Below are 18,161 nucleotides of genomic sequence, written 5' to 3'. Positions count from 1 at the left end.
CTCTGCACAATTCAAAATGTGGCTTTTAGGTGTCCCATCTATACAGCAGAAAGCAGACTGGTGAGCTTTGGTTGAATTTAAATCAGATGAAGTGTTAGCCTTGAAAAAAAGAGAAACTATGGGTCATAGATAGGTTCAAAAATTCAAGCCACAGAATTGAAATGGATTGGTGGTGGGATAACATGGCAAATGGTGGCTCTAAATGGCTTAGAGGACTCGCCTCTGGATGTAAGAATAAATCAGTCATTAGTTGCTTCTCTGAGTTGGAAATCATGCCACAAATAGGACCATGTTGCTAGTGAGAACCTCCTGTGCATGGTTACTGGGAAGCCCTCCTGCAGTTCATGTCACTGGAATTGATAGAAAATGCTGGAAAGAAACAAACCGGTTGCCAGGTACATTGAAAGCCTAAGACCAGCCAGGCCAAAGTTACAATTTCCTGTGATCCCACATACAAGCTTATGGCCATACCTCATCCAGATTCTCTGACAGGCCCATAACTATTAGGAGTGTAATGGCATTGATTGACAAGCAAGCCATCTTTGAAAGGTAAGGTTGGTACTTACAGTGAAAGTCACCTAAACTGAAGTTAATGAGTGTACAATGGCCAGAGTTGGCTGTCAGCTATGGACTAGGACCCAGGATTTCCTCACTATGCAACTCTGAGAGTACACCTAGAAAATGGCCTATGGAAGAGCAAATAGAGAAGCAATTACGATAGTTGTTCCTTTTGAAGATACATGTTGATGGAGATTATGCAGCACAGATACTTAACTCTTATCAGAGATACCATGTGGTGATACCAGTGTCCAAAGCTAGAGGAAGGCCTCTGTGAAGTAGATGGAAGCTTTCTGAACCTTTCCTAATTATTGAAACACTAAACTATGGGATATTTGAGCAGAGATTGTTGTCCATCCATTTAAGTCCTATGAGTATCTCAAGCATGTCCTTTCCTCCTCATTTCCATTTTTATGGCCTGAGCTCAGGCCCTTATAATTTCTTAGCCAAATTAAAGCAGTAGGCCTCCAAAGCAATCTGTTTGCCAGGCTGCTTTGTACTGTACTCTGGCCTGTCTTTATTAATATGTCTCTTTCTTAGGTTAGTTCCCCAGATGTCAAGGAATTAAAATATCCTGCAATTAATTATATGGGTCTAAGTATAGTTGGCCCTTGAACAACACAGGGATTAGGGGCACCGATTTGCACCCCCCCCCCCCACACACACAGTCAAAAATCTGCATATAACTATTGACTCCTCCAAAATTTAATAGCCTTCTGTTGACCAGAAGGAAGCTTTAACTGATAACATCAACAGTCAATTAAACATATACTTTGTGTTATATGTATTATATACTGTATTCCTGTAATAATACCTAACGTAATTTTTTTGATATTTCTAGGCTGTGTGGTTTCATCTGTGAGTTTTTTCAAATTGCTGCAAATCTGCAAAAAAATTTCCAATATATTTATTGAAAAAAATTCCATGTATGTGAACAGACTTGCACAGTTCAAACCCATGCTGTTCAAGGGTCAACTGTATTCTATAGTTATATAGTAGAATACTATACTATTTGTATAGTACTTTACAGATATTTTATATGTTGGAGTTTGGAGTAGCACTAAAGTATTGGATGACCAGATGATGAAGGTACTTTTGTGAGTCAGGAGAAATTAGAAGCTGGATATTTACCTAAAAAAAGATTCATCTTTTGTATATGAGACATCTTTTAAGGCTTTGGGAGTGGATTTGAATACATGGAAGGGAAAGAAGTGGAAAAAATCTTTGGAAGGACCTGCATTTGTGGAACAGGTGGAAGAATAGCAGGAAGTGAAATCTAAGAAACAAGACAAATGTGAGTCAAGGTGATCTGACAGTGTGATGATCCTGGAAATGCCAGCAGGAGATGGCCAGAGAAAGGACCCTGGACAGTTTCTGGTAACTTCAGAACAGTTTTTGTCAAGTGACATAAGCAAGATTACTGTGGGATAAGCAGATAATGAAAGGTGAGGACAGATTCCTGTAACCTGTTCCTCATCTCCAACTTTGGATAGTCATCACTGCCTCTCAGGTTGTTGTAAAGATTAAATAAGAATGAATATATAGAATTCCCAACAAAGTATCTGCCACATAGGAGTGGCAGCAACTACTTACCATCATCATTATTGCTATTGTCTGATCTTTTGATATTAATTTCATTAGAATCTCTAAGGTGTCCCATTTTTTTCTCTCTTAGATCTGTGACTTTGGCTTGGCCCGCGTTGCAGATCCAGACCATGATCACACAGGGTTCCTGACGGAGTACGTAGCCACACGTTGGTACCGGGCTCCAGAAATTATGTTGAATTCCAAGGTAAGGATCAGGTTTGCATAGAAAGAAAACCAGGAAGCAAAAGAATTTTGGAAGCCTGTGTCTACTTAGGTTGAGGCTTGGCCTGTCTGGCCCAGAATGAAGGTGCTGTCTTAATCTCTAGGTCAGCATTGAACTTCTGGGCCCTGGATTTTGACCTCTCTACCTCAGCTGAAGTAGTGCTGATGTGTTATAGAGTTGGAAGGTGTGTGTGCCTGTCTGGTCACTGTCAACAATAAATGATCTTTGTCCTAGCCTTTGGTCAGCTCTCCTGAAGTCCTCCCTATGGCAGCTTTTATAGTTGCTCCTGCCACTGCTGAGTGCAGGCTAGGCTGGCTATGTTAGAGGTTCTCCTATAGTATGTAGTTTTCCGAAAGTGGACCAGTGCTGTCCTGTACAGGTCAGATTTGTCTAATGAAGAATGTCTCTTCAGCAAAATTATACCATAGTTTGAAGAAAGGTGTGGAAAGAATAGGAACTACTATGGATTCTTAAAAAAGTAAGAAAAAGTGAAGTATATCTTTGTTAGGTTTATAAACCAGGTGGCAAACATTGAAGGCTGCTATGGAGATTGAGATTCAGTATTTTTAATATATCATTTGCAAATAATATATGAATGAAGTGTCAGATTTGAGAAAGTAAGTGGGCCCGACATACTTCTACATCCAATACTTCAAATTAGGAGATTTTGAACTTAATTCCTCCGTTGGTTTGCAAACTGCCCCAGTACAAGGTGGGCAAGGAGAAACTGAAGAGGCAGAGCACTCCAAATTGGTCGTGGCAGTTTTAAGAAGTAAAGGAACTTTTTACAAGTCTTGTCGTGGGCAGCTAGCTGCAAGGTGAATAGATCTCCGCACTCACCTACCAAAACTTAAAAGTTTATGTCCAGGCCTTAACTGGCTGTGTCACATATGCTGCCCAGATGGTCCGAACAATAGTTCTCTCCCAGCTACATCCTTGAAAATGGCGCCACTGTGGTAACAGTGGGCAGAGCATGTATCCCAAGGATAGGGGAGGGAGCAAGGAGCCTCCTGTTGTCCAGGTTCAGCTCAAGGGTCAGCTGTTAGTCACATTGTCTTGATGACCTCCTTCAGCACCGTCTACTGTTAATGTAATGTTAAGATACATGAAAAAAAGCAATAAAAGTAGACATTGAGCCTTGTGTCTCAGCTCTAGGAACCAGAAATCCACGCAGGAAGCTTAAAGGGAATTAATTAGCCCATGGGGTTTACTCTCTTCCTCCATCGTTTATAAATAGAAGGGCTTGGGGCGCCTGGGTGGCGCAGTCGGTTAAGCGTCCGACTTCAACCAGGTCACGATCTCGCAGTCCGTGAGTTCGAGCCCCACGTCAGGCCCTGGGCTGATGGCTCGGAGCCTGGAGCCTGTTTCCGATTCTGTGTCTCCCTCTCTCTCTGCCCCTCCCCCGTTCATGCTCTGTCTCTCTCTGTCCCAAAAATAAATAAAAAACGTTGAAAAAAAAAAAATTAAAAAAATAAATAAATAGAAGGGCTTGAGATGAACACTAAGTTGCTTTGTGAGGAAATGGAATTTGTTTAAAGCAGTTAGTTATTATTGATATACATTTGTTCAGTTAAGTTATAAAAGTAAAATTGCATTAAAATAAATTCCATTATAAAGATAGATTTGGTGTAACAGATGTTTCAGAGAAGAAAATGTCGTGTTGATTCTTATAATTCTGTATTACACATAATCCCAAATAGTAGGTTCTTTCTTTGGACTGGCCATGTGACAGCCATTCCAAACCAGAAGCATTTGCATGCACGTGTGCAGTGCCTGCTGGTTGTAAGGGAGAGCTGTCGGTGTGCTTTTTATCCTGGTGCCTTCATGGTCTTGCAGCCTCCATTCCAACTTGAGATGACTCTACTGTCTTCACCCTCCAGAGGGAAATAACCAAACAATGTGGCCTCTGTTCCACAAGGTGCCCAGCACTTCCTGCTTGTAGAGTTAACTATAATCAAAACTGAGTGTGAATTATTTTTTATTTATAACACCTCTAGACTGAGAATGTTACTTCTAGTGCTCTATTCATTTTTTTATTATTATTAATTTAGAACAATTTTCAAACCCTTACAAGAATTGAGAGTACAGTGAACACCCATATACCCCTTCCCTAGGTTCACCAGCTATTAACATCTTACTACTTCCTTGCTAGCTTTTGTCTCTGCCTGCCTCCCTCCCTCCCTCCCTTCTTCTCTGTTTCTTTTGTCAAACTTTTGGGCACTTCACAACATAAACTACTTTACTACTAGACCCTTTGGGGCATACTGATACTCATTAAAGGGGGAGAGTGTTCTTTCCCCACAGTCATAGTACCCTTAGCACACTGAGACAACCAGCATTAATTCAGTGATATCCCAGTTATCCCACCCAAAAGTTCTTTACAGCTGTTTTTGTCTTATTTTCACTCTGTGATCTAATCAAGTTTTGTGCATTGTGCTCACTCTAGAACATTCCTCCCACCCTTTCTGTCTTCTTCATGACCTTCAATGCTTTGCAGAGTACAGACTGGTTCCTTAGGATTCAGTTTAGGTCACACTTTTCTGGCGGGAACCCCGCAGGTTCTTGGAACTCGTGTACGGAGCTCATGTTTCCCTTACCAGGCTTCCCTTGGTGACTCCTGGTCTCTATCACTTACATTGGGGGTGGCAAAATGGTAATTTTCCAGATGTATTGTTCCTTCTACAATAATTTGTTGCCATTTTTCTTTGAAGAGCTTTCTCTTTTTTTCTTTCTCTTCCTATGTCTCCCACCTTTGTTTTTAAAACATTATATAGGGGCACCTGGGTGGGTGGCTCAGTCAAGCGTCTGACTCTTGATTTCAGCTCAGGTCATGATCTCGCAGTTTCGTGAGTTTGGAGCCTGCTTGAGATTCTCCCTCTTTCTCTCACAGTCACTCAGTCTCTCTCAAAATAAACTTTTTAAAAAGCTATTATTATGGATTCATGAAATATGTGCTGTCCATTATCACCTTTTTATTTTCATGCTTCTATCGTCTCCATTTTGACAGGCTAGAGTGCTCTATGTGTGTGTGTGTAACATTTTATTTTCATAGTTTCCCACTTGCAAGAAAAGTATAAGGCAGTAGTTCTCAAACATTCAAGCCCCAAGACCCCTTCACTTTCTTAAAAAGTATCAAAGATCCTAAGCAAGATTTGTCTATGTGGGGTCTGTCCATCAGTATTTGCTATATAGAAATTAACACTAAGACTTTTAAAAAGTATTAATTTCTAAATAATAATAAACCTACTGCTTGTTAACATAAGTTTTATTTATAAAAAGTGTGTTTACTTTCCACCACAAAAACATTTTAGTTAGAAGAGGGGCGTTCTTTTCATTTTTGCAAATTTCATGTGGCCTAACAGACCATTGCTGGAATCTCACCTGGTTCTGCACTCTATCTGTCCAGTAGGTTGATTTGGTTTAAGTCCAAGAAAAAGAGGCTTCACACAGATATGTAGTTGGGAAAGGGGGTATGTATGTTAGTCTTTTCAGCTTCTGTGGCTGTTCCTTTTTGATACTACACTGAAAGTCAACAAAATGAAAAGTTAATTGTGGAATCTGAAACCATGCCACTGAACTTTTTGTACTGTCTTACTAAAATCCATTGGTCTACCTTACACTCACTGATGCATCCTTTGGAATCAAGCATTTGGAAAATACTAGTTCACTGGGTTATCCAGATCTTCCAGATGTCCTATTTCGTGAATGGTATCCTCTCATGTCATGTAGCATCTGGAAAAATTTTTTGTACACTTGTGAGAGAATGAATGAAAGGAAAACACCTTAGAAGTACAAAATAATGTCACTCTTCAGATCCTTAGAGGGAAGCCGCATGGGACCCAGGACCACTTGCGAGAACTGGATAAACTTCTGTAATACTTCAGATCCACCTCAGATTCAGACTCACCAGTTCTTTACCCTTTGTCCCATTTGTTTTCTCATTCTCTCTCTATACATGTGTGTGTTTTTTTCCCTCTGAGTCATTTGAGAGTAAGTTGTAGATGTTCACCTTTACCCCTAAGCATTTCAGTGTGTATTTCCTTAGAACAGCAATTCTCATGTTCCTGAGGACATTTGGCAGTGTTTGGAGACATTTTCGGTTGTCACAACTGGGAGAGGAATGCTACCTACTGTCCATCAACTAGTTAGAGGTGAGAGATGCTGTTAAACATCCTGCAGTGTGCAGGACAGCCCTCACAGCAAAGGCTTATCCAGCCTAATGTGTCAGTAGTGCCAAGGTTGAGAAACCCTGCCATAGAAGGATGTTCCCTAATATGACCATAGTATAATGATCAAAAGTGAGAAATTTTTTTTAATGGGAAATTTAACACTGGTCCAATATCTACTGCACTGTATATATTCAAATTTTGGATATTGTCTCAATAATCACCTTTATAGCTTTTCTCCCCCTCCTCTAGGCTCACACATTGCATTGTTTCTCTAGTCTCTTTTATTTTTTAATTTTTGTTGTTGTTGTGTGTGTGTGGTGTTTGTTTGTTTTTTTAGAGAAAAACATTGCATTGTTTCTCTAGTCTCTTTTATTTTTTAATTTTTGTTGTTGTTGTGTGTGTGTGGTGTTTGTTTGTTTTTTTAGAGAAAGAGAGAGAGCACATGCACAAGCAGAGGAGGGGGAGAGGGAGGGGGAGAGAGAATCTCACACAGGCTCCACACTTAGTGCAGAGCCTGACACAGGGCTCGATCCCATGACCCTGGATGCTCAACCAACTGAGCCACTCAAGTGTCCCTCTCTAGTTTCTTTTATTCTATAATAGTTCCTCAGCCTTTTTTGACCTTGGCCCTTTTGAAGGGTACAGGTTGGTTGACTGTTTTGTAGATGCACCCCAATTTTGTGTCATGTTTTCCGGGCACGAATACCTCAGAAAACAGTGTTTTGTTCTCAGTGTATTGTATCAGGAGGCATATCTGGTTTATGTCTGTATTGGTGAAGTTCATGTTGATCTTTTGGTTAAATGGTATCCTCTCATTCTCCACCATATAATGGTGATAATTGTGGCTAATTATGACAATTATTATTAGGTCAATAGGAATTTGTGGGGAATACTGTAAGTTGTGTAAGTTCTCTTCATCATACTTGTAACCACTAGTTTTTACCATCCATTGATGATTTTGTAGCTCTATCATTCTTCCTTTGTTTTAGTTCTTTCCATTTATTAATTCATGTTTATTTTATTCAGTGGCTATTCCATAGCTGCCATTCTGTATTTGATGTTTAAATTGTCCCAGATTTTCTAATGGGAGTCACTTTGACATGGTCCCACTAATGTTGAGCATTTCCTTGCTTTGTTTTTTGGCACTAGATGCTCCCGGCTTACCTCCTAGTACTTTCTCTGTCCCAGACTTGGAGTAGCCATTTCTCCAGGGAGCCCTGGTTCCTTTTAGTTGCTTATTTTTTATAAGTTTTTAAGTGTTCCTCTTCATTTAGTTTTGGCCCAAAGCAAAAGTTATTTTGGATTACAAGAATTTTGGGAATAATGACCTTGAAATTCAACCCCATTTTATCATAGCTGTAGATCTGACCATTGTTTGATTTTCAGAAAGTTTTTTTCTCTATTCATTTATCACTATACCAAGCTATCTTTTTTGCACTGTTGTATGATTTAGACATAATTATTCCAAATCTTTTTACAAAGTTCCTTTAAAAGAAAATTTATACCTGGGGCACCTGGGTGGCTCAGTTGGTTAAGGGTCCAACTCTTGGTTTTGGCTCAGGTCATGATTTCATGGTTTGTGACATCGAGCCCTACATCGAGCTCTGTGCTGGCAGTGCGGAGCCTGCTTGGGATTCTCTCTCTCTGCCCCTCCTCTGCTCGCTCTCTCTCTCTCTCTCTCTCTCTCTCTCAAAATGAATAAACTTAAAAAAAATTATACCTGAAAATTGAATAGAAATATAAAACAAGAAATACGGATTGGTAAAATATGATGGAGCCAGCACATACTCCACCCACCTATCCCCCAACAGAGATCAAGGGTTTTCAGCCTGACTTTTTTGAAAATGATTTTGTAGCAATCATTTGAAAATGTATAAAAATATTCTGGAGGTGTAGCAGTGACTCTTCTTTTGAGTTGGTTTCCAGGTTTTCAAAATGAATAAATGGGCCATAGATGTCCTAAAGCAAGGGATGTTACTGCTTTTTCCAGCTTTAACTTACAAGGATTGTTTCTCTCAAATCATTTGAAAAAAGGAATGAAATATACTTTGGAAATTCTTACCTAATAATAAGTTAATCAGCTTTGAAGAGAGTAATAAAATCAAGTAATCTTGGTTGATAACAGCTTATAAGAAAGATTACTGTTTGTATCTGCATGCTCTCTTCTCTTATTTCTGAATTATAGAACCAAAGGAGAAGGTAAAATTCCCATGAGCCATGTACCTGTGCTGTTGGAGGATCTCACTTGTCATGTAACATTACATATCCTTCTTAGTCTTTTCTCTCTTCCCACTGCAGGGCTATACCAAGTCCATTGATATTTGGTCTGTAGGCTGCATTCTGGCAGAGATGCTGTCCAACAGGCCCATCTTCCCGGGGAAGCATTATCTCGACCAGCTGAACCACATTCTGGGTAAGATTACTGAACATTTTAGGGGCTAGATTTACTCTGTTCACCTGCCCTAGTTTACATCAGAGGCACATCAGGAAACGAAGAATAGTTTTGACAACTCTTTAATCCAAGATAGATAATGAGTTTTAAATCTTGCTTGACTTCAAATGCTAAGGATCCTTATAAAAACTTGTAAAATAGAATGGTAAGCATGGGGGGACGTGGTGAGGAAACAATTAGTAGGATCTATTCTGCCCCATAGCTAATAGTGTGTGATCAGCCTCTGTGGGTCTTGATAATTAACAGCTAATTATTTTATCTGTTAGGTATTCTTGGATCCCCATCACAGGAAGACCTGAATTGTATAATAAATTTAAAAGCTAGAAACTACTTGCTTTCTCTTCCACACAAAAATAAGGTGCCATGGAACAGGCTGTTCCCAAATGCTGATTCCAAAGGTAAATATTATTTCATTGATTATTTTTCTTAGACTTCACTTTTTGTTTATTTCTTTGTTTTATTGGTTAAATTGTTAGGTCACTAGCCTGAAAAGTTAGCCTGTGGCAATTGGATAATGCCTTATTTAGTGCTCACTCTGTTGCTTTTTTCCTTTTATTTTCAAGCAGTGACGGTAGGGTAAGGGAGTGTGGGAATGACCGTCTAGTTTTCCACCTTTTCATTTCTTTGCTTTTTTATTTTTTATTTATTTTTTTAATGCTTATTTATTTTTGAGAAAGAGAAAAAGCACAAGTGGGGGAGGGGCAGAGAGCGAAGGGACAGAGGATCCAAAGTAGATTCAGTGCTGACAGCAGAGAGCCCGATGTGAAGCTCCAAGTAACAAACTGCAAGATCATGACCTAAAGTGGAAGTCGGCTGCTTAACAGACTGAGCCACCCAGGTGCCCTTACTTTATTTATTATTTTTTAAATTTCTTAAAAAAATTTTTTGGGGCACCTGGGTGGCTCAGTCAGTCAGTTAAGTGTCCAACTTCAGCTCAGGTCACGATCTTGCGGTCCATAAGTTCGAGCCCCGTGTTGGGCTCTGGGCTGATGGCTCAGAGCCTGGAGCCTGCTTCTGATTCTGTGTCTCCCTCTCTCTCTGCCCCTCCCCCGTTCATGCTCTGCCTCTCTCTGTCTCAAAAATAAATAAACGTTAAAAAATTAAAAAAAAATTTTTTTTAATGTTTTTTTATTTCTTAAGAGAGAGACAGAGTGTGAGTGGGGGAGGGGCAGAGAGAGAGGGAGACACAGAATCCAAAGCAGGCTCCAAGCTGTCAGCACAGAGCCCAACGTGGGGCTTGAACTCAGTAACTGAGATTATGACCTGAGCTGAAGTGGGACACTTAACCGACTGAGCCACCCAGGCACCGCCCCCCTTACTTTATTTTTTTAAGTAGGCTCTATGCCCAATGTGGGACTCAAACTTACCACCCTGAGATCAAGAGTTGCATGCTCTTATGTTTACTTACTTATTTTGAGAGAGAGGGTACATGTGTGCGAGTGGGGGAGGGACAGAGAGCAAGAGAAAAAGAGCAAGAATCCCAAGCAAGCTCTGCACTGTCAACACAAAGCCTGACACGGGACTTGATCTCATGAACTGCAAGATCATGACCTGAGCTGAAATCAAGAATTCAATACTTAACCGACTGAGCCACCCAGGCCCCCCTGATTTTTAATTGTAGTTGACATGTAATAATAAATTAGTTTCAGGTATACAACATAGTGATTCCATAATTATATACATTATAAAATGCTCACCACAATAAATGCATTACAGTATTATTGACTATATTCCCTATACTGTGCTTTTCATTCCCGTGACTTACTTATTTAGAACTGGAAGTTTGTACCTCTTAATCCTCTTCACCCATTTTGCATATCCCCCAACCCCCCTCTTTGTCTTTTTTTTTTTTTTTGAGAAAGATTATGTGACCAGAGGGGCACAGAGAGAGAAGGGGACAAAGGATTCGAAGTGGGCTCTGTGCTGACAGCAGGTAGCCCCAGGCTCCAACTCATGAATCATGAGTTTATGACCTGAGCTGAAGTCAGATGCTTAACCTGACTGAGCCATCCAGGCACCCACTCTTTGCTACTTTTTAACTTAGATAAAGTTCACATTTTTAGAATTCAGAAAGTTGAGGAGCTTGCAAAACAGATTACATATTTTTCATCTTGTCATTTAATAATTTTTCAAATCAAGTTTTTTTGAAGAATAATTTACAGAGTAAAATTCACCCTTTTTAGTTGTGTGGGTCTTTGAATTTTAACAAATGTATGTAGTCACATTAAGTGCCACCACAGTCAAGATATGATGGAGTATTTTCATTGTCCCCAGAAGTTCCCTCATGCCCCTTTGTACTCATTTCTCTTCCCTAGTCCCTGGCAATCCCGATCTCATTTCTCTCCCTATAGTTTTGCCTTTTCTAGTGTGTCATAGAAATGTAGTCATCCGGTTATATAGCTTCTTATGTCTGGATTCTTCCACTCAGCTTAATGCATTCAAGAGTTATCAGCATTATTGCTTGTATCAATCTCTTCATCCAATGGTGTTGGAATAATTAGACATTTGTATGCCCCCCCCCCCAATAGAAACCTAAAAATGGAGCATAGGCCTAAACATAAGGCCTAAAACTATAAAACTTTGAGAAGAAAACAGAACAGAACCTTCATGACCCTAGGTTAGGCAAAGATTTCTTAGATAAAACACCAAGAGCGCTCATCCATAAAAGAAAAAGGTGATAGATTTCATTTTGCCCTTTTGTATTTTAAGTTAACTTTGTTTAACAATTATGTTATCCTTTATTCCCATGTACTATGTATCTGTTAAATATATTAGGTGGCTAATTTCTTTGCTTGTTTTTTAATAGGTAGATGTTTTTAAAATTTTCATACTATTATAGAATTGTGGTAGGCAAGATAATGACCCCATTGCCAAAGATGTCCACATCCTAATCCCCAGGATCTATGAACTTGTTAGGTGACATGACAAAGAGGAATTAAGGTTGCAGATGGAATTAAGGTTGCTCATCACCTGATTTTAAGACTGGGGAGATAATTGTGGATTATCTTAGTGAGCCCACTATAATCACAAGGATCCTTGAAAGTGGAAGAAGGAATCAGAATAGGGAACCAGAGAGAGAGAACACGTTGCCAGCACCTTGGTGCTTGTTCTTCCATAGCTTTATCTCCATACATATACATATTTTTACCTAAAATTTACTTTTTATAAATTATTATTAATATAAGCTAACATTTTTGGTAAAAATTCAAAAGTCTTGGGAATATTCATCTAAAAATTCTTTTGTAATTATTCCCTAAAGGTCACGTTAATGTAATTGTGTCTGAGTATCTTTCCATGTCAGTGCATAGAACTGACTTGTCTTTAATGATTTTAAAACATCTCATCCAGTCTTCTCTTGCAAATTCAGCTTTTTCTGACTTTTGTTCTTTTGTGTGTGTATATCTTTGTGTGTTTAGTTTAATAACTGTCAACTTAGATGTTGAATTTGTTATTATATACTGACCTGAGTTAAGGTTCAGAAACATTTGGTGGTTTAAAATTGAATTCTTTTTGGATGTAGGAGGAACTGTCTTTTAAATTTTCTGATATAAAGGTAGTATGTATCCTGGGAGACAGTTTAGTAATATAGGAAAAAAAGAAAGAATAGGTAAGAGAAGAAGAAATACTCTTACAGAATCCCAAAATAACTTTTATTTTGCTGCGCCAGTGTGTGCATAGCTTTTACTTATTTATTTGTAATTATATAATTATATATGTAATTACGTATTATAATGTTATTGTAAGTATAAGATGTTTTTAAAATTATACCTTCATAAACATTGCATATGTTACTGATGAGATTTGGTTTGTATACTAGAATGGGTTTGTGTACTGGAATACCCCAAGCATCTTACCTAAATCTTATATTCTAAGTTGCCAAAACTGCATAATTAAGACTTTATAATATCTAGACCTCCAGGCTTCCCTCCTATTTATTTCTTCACTCTTTTTTATTGTTAGTTGTGATTTATATCAAATTATGTGAGGTTTTTATTTAGCTTATTGTCCCTAGGTTAAAGCTGTGAACTTTGAGATTGGTTCATTTAGATAACAGTTAACATTACTAAAATCCAGAAAGTTAATTTTGAAAGGTAAGCTTTGGATGAAAATAAGGAAGCAGGGAAGGACTACAAATAGAATAAATAAAATGGAAAAATGGGAGTTGGTAGAGCTGGAGCAAGCAAAATAGTATCATGTGTTAGGAACATGCACTTTCCAGCCAGACCTCCTGGTTTCAGCCATTTACTGAATCTCAGACAAACTACTTAACCTCTCTGAGCCTCATCTCATTTTTCCCATTTATAAAATAGAGTTAGTAATAGTACATGCATCACAGGGTTGTATGCAAGTCCAGACCACTGGCATTTGTAGGTCTGGATTCTGAGATCTCAAGACTGAATTTTTTTCATTTATACATCTTGGAGATCTTTCCATATCTATAGTTATGAAGGGTGGCTACATAGTATTTATTATTCCTTTGTAGGGATGACCCAGAGTGTCTTTAACCAGTCATGTATTGGACATTGAAGTTCACTTCACTTATCTGTTGCTGCATAACAACCACTCCACAGTTTGGGGCCTTGTAACAACCACCATGTATTTGTTCATAAGTCCATTGGACTGGATGCAGCTCCGTGGGTCTGCTTTTGTGGGTCCCACAAGTAGCATGGTCTAAGGTGACCTCACCACATCTTACAGTTGGTTCTCCTTTGTGCCATTGCCTATCATCCTACAGTAGACCAGACTGGGCTTCTTAGGATGACAGAAATATTCCAAAAGAGAAACAACAGAAAAGCTGCACAGTCACAAAATAGGAGACACTTCTGCCACAATCTATTGGTCGAAGCAAATTGCAAGGTCAGCCCAGATTCAGGTGGTCGAGAAATAAATCCACCCATTGATGTGAGGAACTGCAAATAATTTGTGGCTGTAGTTAATCTGCCACCTGCCTGTTTCTAGTATTCTACTGTAATGTACATAAATTCATTTATTTAACAAATAGATCTGCGTGTACTGTGCCATCAAGAGTTCTACAGCCCTGGACTTAGAACAGCCATCAGACTGATTACCTGCCTGCAGGGAGCTAATAGTTTGAAAGATCAGTAATTATTTTCTTTTTCCCCACTCATAACAGTAGAAAGCATTAAAAGTTTGATGATCCACCATGTGGTCAAGGCTGTGGGGCAAATGGATGTTTGTTCAGAGACAGCTAACGGTGTGTAAATTGGTTGAGTCTCTCTGGAGGGCAGTTTGGCAGTTCTGTCACACATCTTTTGTTCCAGCAATTTTGGGTATTGAACTTTTGGATCTGCCAAGCAAATGGGGGAGAAGTGGCATTTTAATTTGTTTTTCTTTAATTAGACTGATGGGGGCACCTGGCTGGTTTAGTCAATAGAGCCATGTGACTCTTGATCTCAAGGTGGTTAGTTCAAGCCCCACAGTGGACATAGAGCTTACTTTAAGGAGAAAAAAAAAAAAAAAGTTTGAGATAGAATATTTTTCACATGTTTGTTGGAGATTTCTGAAATCTGAATCCTTTGAACCAGTAGTATTGTAGATTTTTCTTCAAAGGAGTCTAGCTTAGGATTCTCTCCAAAATTACTCCAGTTAGGGGGAAGAAATGATTATTATTCAGCAGATGGTGCTGGGCTAGTTGAATAACTATTTGGAAGAAAATCCGTTTAAATCATTACTCACACTTCAAAGTGAATTCAAAAAATTGATAATTAAATACATTTAAAAAAATCATACTAGGGGGCACCTAGGTGGCTCCATTGGTTGAGCATCCGACTCTTGATTTTGGCTCAGGTCGTGATCCCCAGGTTGTGGGACTGAGCCCGGCATTGGCCTCGTCACTGAGCATAGAGCCTGCTTAAGATTCTCGCTCCCTCTCTCCATGCTCAGACGTGTCCTCGCTCACACACACACTCTCTCTCTCTCTCTCTCTAAAAAAAAAAAAAAAAAAAAAATCACACCATTAAAACCCAGCAATATTTTGGGGCACCTGGGTGGCTCAGTCAGTTGAGCATTCAACTTTGGCTTAGGTCATGATCTCATAGTCAATGAGTTCGAGCCCCGCATTGGGCTCTGTGCTGACACCTAGAGCCTGGAGCCTGCTTCGAATTCTGTGTCTCACTCTCTCTTTGCCCCTCTCCCACTCATGCTCTCTCTCACTCTCAAAAATAAACACAAAAAAATTTTTTTTTAAAAAAACGATGGAGTGTTCAGTATTTTTCTGATCTGCGTGGAGAAAAACCATCTTCCTAAGCTGTAAAAACAAACCAAGAAAACAAACAAAAGAAAGATAGATTTTATCACATAAAAATTTAAAACTTAAAATAAACTAGAAGTGTAAGCAATAGGTATAAAATGTTCCAAATTGAATAACATTTGAAGGATCCCTTTCTTAACTATTATGTTAAGGCAACATAGCACCATGGTTTAGGCTGTGTGCTCCAGAATCAGCCTCCTGAATTCAGATGGGCCCCACCTCCTCAGATCTTTGACTTTGGACAAATTATTTAACCTGATTCACAATTTCCTCATCTCAAAATTGGAACAAATTGTATTTCCCACTTCATAAGGTTATTTGGAGACTTACATGAATTATTAGTTTATTAGTGTTAGACTCGTGATTAATATATTATTAGTGTGTAAAGAACAGAGAGAAATCTAAGATCTCAGTGGATAAATAAATGAGCAAAGGATAAGAACACACAATTTACATGGAGAAATAGATGAGGAAAAGAAGGAAGAATATTTTGGAGAGTGACAATTGAGACTTTAGTTTGGGCATAATAAATTTAAGGACACCCATTCAGAAACAACCTAAATGCTAAATGTTAATTGAATGGTTAAGGAAACTCTAATGCTTCTACTTAATTTTTTTTTTTTTTCAACGTTTATTTATTTTTGGGACAGAGAGAGACAGAGCATGAATGGGGGAGGGGCAGAGAGAGAGGGAGACACAGAATCGGAAACAGGCTCCAGGCTCTGGGCCATCAGCTCAGAGCCTGACGCGGGGCTCGAACTCACAGACTGCAAGATCGTGACCTGGCTGAAGTCGGAGGCTTAACCGACTGCGCCACCCAGGCGCCCCTAATGCTTCTACTTAAAAAGAGTGTCATAAAGTCACTAAAAGTGATTTTTACAAAGTTTTTATAGCATGGGAGAATACTAATGAGCAATATTTACTGGGGAAGTCATACAGCATTTTTCATATATATAATATAATCTCAATCACATAAAAGAAAATGCAGGGAAAAATTCTACAAGATATGTCAAAAAATTAGTAGTGGTTACATTGAATGATGGGGTTGTGTTGCTGGGGGTGAGAGGTGGGATCTTAGGTGAGTCATTCACACAGACTAGAGGGTCAGCTGTTTGAGGCTTTCTTGGTTCCACCTCATGAGATCCTACTGCCAACAGGTTAGGCCTGAAGAAGGACTGTACTGGCTCTCATAGCTAACAAGTCCAGTAGTGTTTGGATTCCAAGGCACAGAATCTGGACCTCTCTGTTGTTTAGTGTTGCCTTCCTCTGCGCTTTTCATATTAATTAGCTCTTGTGGTGACAAGATGGCCACCAGCAGCTCCAGGTCACACTGACCTGTTTCTTGATAGCTTCAACCCTACTGTGGGGCTCATTGCTCCTTTGTACCCATCCATGACCAGTCTCTGTGGCTAAGGGAATCAAGGTGAAGGTGGCTAGGCCAGTGTCACCATTCCCATGGCACAACCGAGGGTGTGGGTGGTCTGAGAACTCCCCCATGGCAAGCACAGCTTCACGGGATTAGAGGGGCAGTGGACACTGGCAGGAAAACCAACAGTTCTTTTCTTCCTGCTTTTATTTTTTTTAATTAAGAAAAGTGCAATTCCTGTAAGAAGTCTGTCTCCATTTCCCAGATAACCTGTTGTTTGAAAAGCTTCCAGACTCTGTAGTTACTCCTATAAATACATATATTAACTGTAAATGGAGTCATAAGCTATATACTTTTTTATTGCCTACAGAGAGTTGTATTTATCATTCTAAAGTTTGGGTCAGCGCTCAAGGCTAAAGAAAGATTTAGCAATTTTTTCACAAATGGCATTGAATACTCTGGTTTCTCTTCAGATCGCATAAATCTTTCGCCTTTTACAAATGGCATTGAAATCATGCAGGAGGTTGAGATGGTAAGAAGAATGACCTGTGTCAGAGCTAAAGAACATGAACCTTCAATGGCCAGTGGAACAGGAGTAGAAACTCTTGAAAACTGTAAAGAATGGACAAAGAAAATAACTAGTGCCTATTTCACAGAAGCAGGAGGTGGCATCATAAGAAAATAGACATGTTCTGTTCAGCAGTCTCCATGGAACAGACAGGCTTCCAATTAAGCAGTCATTAGTGACCACATAAGTGTAGTTGAAGCACTGAGTGTGAATAGGAAGTTTGAAATGGAACATGCAGACAGAAACAACTGGTCCAGATGAGGGGGAGCTGGGTGTGGCCACACACTGTGGAGGTTTGGCTTTGAACAGGGAGAGGGTCTCTTTGCTCAGGAAGGTCGATCCTGGGGGCCTCAGTTTTCTCGGTAGCACCCTTAGACCTGCACAGAGTAGTAAGGCTCAGTTGGCAGGAAGGGCATGATTAAAGCTGTGTGAGTTGAGAAGAATCTTAGACTAGAGCAGCAACTGAGCATAGATTTCCCAGAACTTTTAGGGGCTTTGATGAGATTAAAAATCTTGAGTTTTGGGGTACCTGGGTGGCTTGGTTGAGCGTCCAAGTCTTGATCTTGTCACAGGTCATGATCTCATGGTTTGGGAGATCAATCCCCATGTCAGGTTTTGTGATGACAGCACAGAGCCTGCTTGGGATTCTCTCTCTCCCTCTCTCTACCCCTCCCCTCTTCCTTCCCCTCCTCCCTTCCTTCCCCTCCCCCCCCTCCCCCCAATAAATACACTTTAAAAAAAAAAAATCTTGAGTTTTTGTGGTACAACAGTTCTCAATAGTGTGCTCCTTAGACTTCTGAGGTCCCAAAAGTCCTTTCAGGGTGTCCATGGGGTTAAAACTATTTTCATAGTAACGCTAAAGTCTTCTCACACTTTCTCTGTGCTGCCCTGTGCACTCTTGGTATACAACTGCTGGTGAGCAAGATGGCTAGCACCTTGGCCCAGGATAAGGCAGTGGCAGAGCCAT

At 39.6% G+C, this 18,161-nt stretch overlaps 1 protein-coding gene across 1 annotated transcript in view; it reads left to right on the top strand.

The window, feature by feature from the left end:
- The window catches only part of MAPK1 (mitogen-activated protein kinase 1), a 112,389-nt gene that overhangs the window by 79,820 nt on the left and 14,408 nt on the right, over window positions 1-18,161 (top strand). Inside the window, exons 4-6 of the mRNA XM_025933447.2 lie at window positions 2,234-2,350; window positions 8,836-8,950; window positions 9,256-9,387. Of these exons, the coding sequence (XP_025789232.1) occupies window positions 2,234-2,350; window positions 8,836-8,950; window positions 9,256-9,387 (364 nt within the window). The remainder of the gene's footprint in view (window positions 1-2,233; window positions 2,351-8,835; window positions 8,951-9,255; window positions 9,388-18,161) is intronic.

Source organism: Puma concolor, chromosome D3, assembly GCF_028749965.1.
Source record: "Puma concolor isolate L17-30 chromosome D3, mPumCon1.1.hap2, whole genome shotgun sequence".
In the NCBI taxonomy this organism is placed as follows: Eukaryota; Metazoa; Chordata; class Mammalia; order Carnivora; family Felidae; genus Puma; species Puma concolor.
This window is presented reverse-complemented; position numbering and strand designations above follow the sequence as displayed.